The sequence below is a fragment of the Seriola lalandi genome, unplaced genomic scaffold (genome assembly GCF_002814215.2).
Source record: "Seriola lalandi dorsalis isolate HSWRI2012SDOR001 ecotype SW California unplaced genomic scaffold, Sedor1 jcf7180002054425, whole genome shotgun sequence".
Taxonomy (NCBI): Eukaryota; Metazoa; Chordata; class Actinopteri; order Carangiformes; family Carangidae; genus Seriola; species Seriola lalandi.
Genome location: NW_019524978.1, coordinates 1,712,669 through 1,719,897, shown reverse-complemented (window position 1 = coordinate 1,719,897; position 7,229 = coordinate 1,712,669). Strand labels below are relative to the sequence as shown.

Genomic DNA, 7,229 nt, shown 5'->3' with positions numbered 1-7,229 from the left:
ACAGGAAATGGTTCTGCAGTCGTTCTTATGCGGGGTTATGGCAGGCCTGATTGCCGGCTGCGGGATGAGGCAGCTAAAGAAGCATCAGTGAGGTTGACCAGCGAGTGGGTGACAAAGCGCTTCTGAGGACAGTTTTAGTGTCGACCAGAGACATAAATCGATTTGACACGGAGCACTAGTTGTGGTCTTTTCTTGTAAGAATAGGGTTTTGTTCAATCTTACTTTGCAGCATATGTAGGAAACTGCTGAGTCGTTGAGGGTTGCAAAATAATATGACACAAGAAAAAAGGACAGGACAAGTACCGATGAGGAGGGGGTATCTAATAATAAACTGACTTAAAGAGAACACACACACAGGCAGAATAAACTTGTTTTTCATGAGCTTTAATGCCATGTAAAAATGAAACCACAGGAAAGGGCTTGGATGAGACTAAACAAGGATGTTCTTGCAGGCTAAATGTAAAACAGCCTATCTAAGTGCATCCTGAGCAATGAGCTTTGTGGACTACATTTACAATACAATGAGCTTTCCAAAAATCCACATTGACTAAAAATATCCTGTCTGAGTGAGGCGATGGTGGGAGCAACCAAGAATGAAGTCATTTCCCTAAGGAGTTTGGCTTCAGTCTTCCCCCTCCAAAGCAATCAATCTGAGTGGAAACTTTTTTTTTTTTTTTTTTGGCTTCACTATCAACTGATAGATGGAGGGCAAGCTCACCACAGATATGAATATATCGAATATGTATGACAAAAGAAAGGCTGTTCTTGAAACAATGGAAACAGCTACCCTGGCTCTGTCCAAAGGTAACAAAATCTGTTTACTAGCACCTCCAAAGCTCAATAAGTAACATATTCTATCTTGATTAGTTGCAGTTTTATGTGTGGAACAATCTTGTGGGCAGACATAGTGACCCCCCAGGAGTCTTGTTGTCACCGTTAGGTTTCCAGGCATTACATTACATTACAGGACCCCACTGCACCAGCCAACAGTTAGTCCTACACATAACCCCTTGTAAAAAACAGTCAAACTGTGAAAAGGGTTGCCACTGGTTCCAGAAGTGTTTTTCCCTCTTCTGTATTCCCATTTCACTTTTTTTTCAAACAATATCCTCAACATTACTTAACATAGAATCATGCGACTATCCCGGATGATAACATAACCTTTATGTTATGGTCACCTGTTTCAATTATTTTCAAGATATTTCTGGGAAATTATGTTTTATCTGTCATCTTGTCATGGCGGATGGGCCTTAGTACTACAATACTCGTGCTGCTGAAAATGCACCAAATGCCAAAGTTGCTGAATCCAACCAAAACTGATCAAGAATTTCAAAATGAAATTGATTTAAGATACAAGTCGTGTTTTCAGATTTCTCAGCACTGTAGCTTACACCTGCCATTAGCAACGCACACACCAGGACTTTGGTTTGGTGATGGATGTTTCTTGCTGAAATGAATTTTGGGGTTCTTATTTAACATTTACTTCAAGCTTTTAACTTTTTGTGCTGATGACGTAACCAGATGCTTCATGCTGATCCCAGCCATTGAAGTGCTCTGACTTTTAATCACACAACATTGTCCAGGAGAAAAATGAATGAGACTTTAAGTTCTGGAACCAGCAGTTCATGATTCCTCAGCTTTAGAGGTACCGGCAGGTGGATTTTGTTACTGTCGCACAGACCTAGGCTAGCTGTTGTTGGTCTTTGAGTTAAGCTAATCTAACCTAAGATGATGGCTGTAGCTTCACATTCAGCATACAGGAATGGGAGTGTCAATCTTTTGGTCTAACTCTTGTCAAAAAAGTACATAATTACATAATGTGTAATGTTGAACACTTCCTTTAAATCCACTCCATATATAGTATTTTCTCATTTGTTCCCCTCTTGCTCTGTCTGGTTGCATTTTCCAGAGACCACTACTCTTCCCAGGGTGGAAAGTCTTATTTAGACCATCGTTGGACATGAAATCTCTCCACACAAACAGTTTGAAAAGGAATTTTTAGGTCAGTAGCTTTTTAATCTAAGGTGATACACAACACCTGAGCAAAGACATGTGAATATACACATACTCACGCACACACATGGAGTATTAGCATTGACAAGTTGGGGAGTGTAATAACACCTTTGGGAAATTAGCTGATGGCAGCAGCTCAGCTGCTCCTAGGCCTTACCTGAAGGGATCGACTTACGGAGCAGCCAACCAAATATCAATAAGGGGTGATTTAACTGTGCACTGCTCAAGGATAAAGAGCTTATGCATGAAACCTCTGGAAATACACTTGAGCTTGGCGTGTAAAATGCTGTCGCTTCAAGCAAATCCCTGATTAAATCCCCAAAACACGTTTAGTTGGCTGTATGAGGGGAAGCCTGGTGTTGGCTATGAGGCACGGTGCCAACCATGGAGGAGGACAGAAAGAAGAAGGGGGGAGGATAAAGAAGGAACAGGAGAAGGAGAGGGGGAGGAATTGTATATGTCTAAAAACCTACAGTGTAGTAGTACATTACATGCTGCAGATGAGTCTGTTTGAAGTCTGCAATGTTAATGGCTTCCCTCCGGCATTCATGATCCTCCTCTGTGTATTGCAAGACTGACATTCTCATAGATGATGCCACCTCTGAATATGACTTTGACAATGAAGGCAAAGCACTGACGGACTGCATGTGTAATGTAGCCACTGCATTGCTGAAGTTTGAATTTACTGCTCAATATTATCATTCATAATTTTTGGCATTGGCGCTATTGTTGTTGGTTGCCCTGGAGTTTAATTTTACATGAGTATATTGGTTAGAGGGAAAGAAAGAGGAAGTGGGAAGAAATGAACTTGGGCGTCGCACCATGTTTCCACAGCCAACAACACCAGGAGAGCTCGCTAAATGAAATATGGCTTTCACATCTGTAATACTGGTTGTGGATTTACAGCTTCTGTGAAGAGAACAGCACAACATAGCCTCATTTGGATCATTAATTTTTATTACCCTTCCTGGAAATCTCTTCATTTGGCATTTTACTGCCATTTCGAAATATAATGGTTGTTTTTTCAGGGATGTACACATGCCTGTCAGCTCTGTGGTCAAGAGCAGATAAAATGAAAAGCTGTAGTGACTCAGACGTGCATTAGTTCATTGCTGCAGCAAATGATTTTTGAATGAGTACCTTATCAGACTCCAGCGATCCGGTCTTTTCACTTGAAACACCCTGGCCCATCTGTCTGTGCACTGACTGACTGCCACTCACTACATGTACATGCAGTGACAGTACACACACAGAGGCAATGCAACTGAATGAAAGCGCAGCAACGGTGTGGCCTGGAGCTGTTTACCATAGAGTAATCAGCCTACGCATCTCATTAAGACAGGCTGACTCATGTCGTTTTGAATGTAAGCTTTGAAATAGGGTCACACAGCCCTGGGAAATGAAAGGACAAGAAACCAAGGTAACAGACTGACACTGCATAAGAATCATTCGCACGTGTCTTGCAGAATGCAGTGTTCGGCTGTGTGTAAGTGGATATATGCAAATACACCGGAATTCTAGTGGTTCATGCATGATTTATGAGCCTTACAGGGTAGCCTACATGAAAAAGTGACTTTGTTTTTCATGAGAATTGCGTGGCATCCTTTATCCTTCTCTGCGGGTCTTTTCAAGCTGCAATAATAACCCAAGATGTTGCTCTTACACGGACTTAGTTTAGACAGAAACTAAAATCTTCCTCAACCAACATAAGAAAGTTGGTCTCTGAGTTATCTGATCAATGGGGCATTAACATTTTTAACAAGTTTGCACATGATAAACCTCTTTTCTTAAGCTCTTTGTGTCACCTGTAATTTTTTTAGTCAGCAAATCATCATGATAACATCAAATATGACCTTTTAAAAAGAATGATATCTCACTTTGGAGAGGTAATTTGCGCTTTGAAGTAGTGATGGCTTAAGGTTTTGGAAGTAGGGCAACTCTTTCATGTGTGATTAGGTGTTCCTAAGTCCATCCTCACGTAGAGAGAGAGAGAGAGAGAGAGAGAGAAGGGAAAAGAGACAGGTAAGGAAAGGCAGATCAACCTTGAAATGTCACAGGCACTTGGCTGTGGTCGTCCAAGACCCTTCCCACACACTTATGTAGTGTTCATAGGCTGAAGAGAGCAATAGGCTGTGCAGGAGGAAAAAAAAGTCTCCTGAGGCAGAGAGGACTAGGGAGGATGAAGGGGAAGAGGAGCAGAGAGGATCAACAGAGAGCCGAGGAGGGTGCACAGTGCATGTCAGCACTGTCGAATGCAGTCAAATTGTTCAGTACAATCAAACCGACGTGGAGCTTTGGCTCAGATGCACGATGCCAGGCTTACTGGCTTACCTCAGCACTGCACCAGAGAGGGACTGTCACTGGATATTACCATGTGGACCAGTGAGCTGATTCTCCCACATCACAGTGGACAGAGACAGCTATAAATCCCTCCTTACTCCCACTCTCCTGCCCTGGGGACACACATTTGCCTTACTTCCTGAAATGTGTCTCTGCACAATTTTGCTGTTGGAAACATTCACATTAAATATGAATAGCCTCAATAATAAATGGAGGGCTTTCAGACACTGTGTCCTGTGTACAAAAAAAAAAAAACCATGAACCAGTGTTTGTGACACAAAGCTCACTTTTATGGTGTGGTGCCATTTTGAATCATTTGAGAACAATTTGACACCACCTGGTGTTTTTCTTGCTATTGCTCACTTTCATCAGAGTGCTTTTCTCGTCGATTCTGCCTGCCTGTGGATACATGATACATTTGATCTATTTCTACAGGACACAAATGTTGCAGACTTACATTTTGAATGTATGATACAGTTTTAGGCTATGTTAGAGAATGTGTGTGAATGGCATTAATTCCTTGGTTATACACAAAAGTTTTATATGCAAAGCAGCATTTTAAGTCAAAGTTTCCTCCATTTCCTCCTCCAGGGACAAGTGAACTGATGAGTGGCTGGGGCTGGATCTAGTTTTCAGGCTGATAGAGCCGTACAGTTTGGCGGAGCGCTTGGAATAAGCAATGACCTTTCTCCTGTACATTTCCCCCTTCCACATGGAGATCATCAGCAGCGTGGAGAGCACCACGCCACCCAGCGTGAGCAGGCACAGTCCCGCTATGACGCACCGATCCAGGTGGGCACCTATCCGGGCGCTCTCCATCTCCAGCTTCTCCATCTCCCTCGCTGACACGCTGTCACGGTCCACCACCACATCCCGAGGCACTGCGTAGGAGATGATCACCAAGGAGATCCCAGTCACCAAGAACGTGACCGCACTGATAAAGCCGTAGTCTATAGAACTTCCAGAGCCCTCCCCGAAGGAGAGATCATCCTCGGACATGAAGGAAAGCTCCGGTAACGTCTCGGAGCAAGGCTCGCCGTTGCGCACGGGTCTGAGAGCACTTCTACAACTGGTGTCGGGGCTGGCCAGTCGCAGGTTAACATTCTCATCGATGTAGGTGAAAGATGTCTCTAATTCCTCGTCGCAACAAACTCGGACTTTCTCCTCGCCGAGGTGACCAAGTTTAAGCTCCGCGCCCCCCTTGCGCGGCGCCGTCCTTGGTGCTGAAAGACACCGGCCATGGCAGCTGCGGGCCGGGTTACAGCCAGCCTCCCCCGGGAGCGCTCCTCCTGTTGATCCGCCCGACTTGCGGACATGCAGCGCGCTGCAAACTCGGTCAAGGACGTCGGGAGTGTCAGACTGTTTGCCTCCCTCATCTGCTGGAAGCAACTCCGGAGAAGCCATTCGCTTATCACCACCCGCTGGTTCACGCTGAGCCTTCCTCCCACGATTTTTTTACCCCGCAGCATCCCTAATAAGAGGACACAGCTCTGAGTTAAATGGTGCATCTTAATTAGATTACCCTCACTACAAAGCCCTGAAACATTATATCTACATACAGTTATATATATATATATATATATATATATATATATATATATATATATATATAATGCGGAAAAACGTTTGCGTAATACGGAACGGTGCACGTAGCCCATCTTTATTGTTATACTGAAATCAGCACCACTTAAAAGTTGATAAGATCGTCTCAGGGAAATCCGTGGACCCTTCTTGAAAGGCGCTTATAGCAGTTGTGATTAGCCAAATACCTCTGTATCCAATTAGGAAAACAATCCACGTATAAACCGAGATTAAGCCAAAGTCTGTTCTAATTCTGTTTTAAAATGGACTCTGCCTATGGAATAGAAAGGCTACATTGAATGGGCTCGAACTAAATCAGATGTAAAAATGTAAAACATGAACACAGCTATAGCCTAGTTAATCTACTTCCGAGAAAATAATCATCTGCCTTGCACATTAAAAATACTTCCGAAAATATGTGTGGGGATACTCCTGCACACTTTATTTGAATCCTGCAGAAGATGAGTGAGATGCTCTTCTGCATAAGGGTGGACCAATCATCCCCAATCCCGGTCTTATTTTTTTTTTTTTTTCATCGGATCTCTAAGAGAAACCTCCTCAGACTGCTCAGATAAGAAGAAATCAACTTACCGCGCTATCTCAGCATCCCAACTGCCTTCTCTTCTTCATACGAGTCCACATAAAAAAAGCTTTATCAGGGAATATGCTTTGAATAGCCACGGCTGTGTTCGCTCCGTGCTCGATGCTGTGGCGGCAGGCTGCGCTGAGGGGAGCACTCCGTTAGTCCCTCCCACCCCCACACACACACACACACACACACACACACACACACACACACACACACACACACACACGCACAGCCTCAGCTGCCCGCGCTGAAAGGAGCACCGCTATCTGTGAGCCGATTGAGATCACTAGCAGTCAGTCAACATGCATGGAATGAGGATGTGAAAGGCTGAGGGGAACCCTGGGACCTGACAATCACATTTTTACTGACAATGCCCTTCCCGTAGGAAGCATCTGAGGAGAATCCGATGCCAGTGAAATGTCAGTGAAGAAGAATAAAGCTCCAGTGGAGACCAAGAGAGAGATAAGAACTGAATACCAAGGCATAAAGGAGAATTTACAGGAGCTCAAGTGCCATAAAGTTGCTATAAAGTCAATACTGAAGACTACACATGTGTATTTAAAATACCTATAGGCATCATACAAGACTTATATTATACTGATGTCACTATAATAGATTGGCTAGACACTCCAAGGTCCACAGGCCTCCATTGACTATTTTAGATTTGTCAAAACAGATAAGCCACAAGATGATGGACATGCATACA

The 7,229-nt window shown here is 43.7% G+C and overlaps 1 protein-coding gene across 1 annotated transcript; it reads right to left on the bottom strand.

Moving 5' to 3' along the window:
- Positions 1-1,840: 1,840 nt before the first annotated feature.
- Positions 1,841-6,627, bottom strand: tmem74 (transmembrane protein 74). The gene is made up of 2 exons (XM_023410431.2): positions 6,526-6,627; positions 1,841-5,824 (listed from the first exon to the last, which is right to left on the bottom strand). Exon 2 carries the CDS (start codon positions 5,755-5,757, stop codon positions 4,912-4,914), a length of 846 nt encoding a protein of 281 aa, XP_023266199.1. The 5' UTR covers positions 5,758-5,824; positions 6,526-6,627; the 3' UTR covers positions 1,841-4,911.
- Positions 6,628-7,229: the final 602 nt, after the last annotated feature.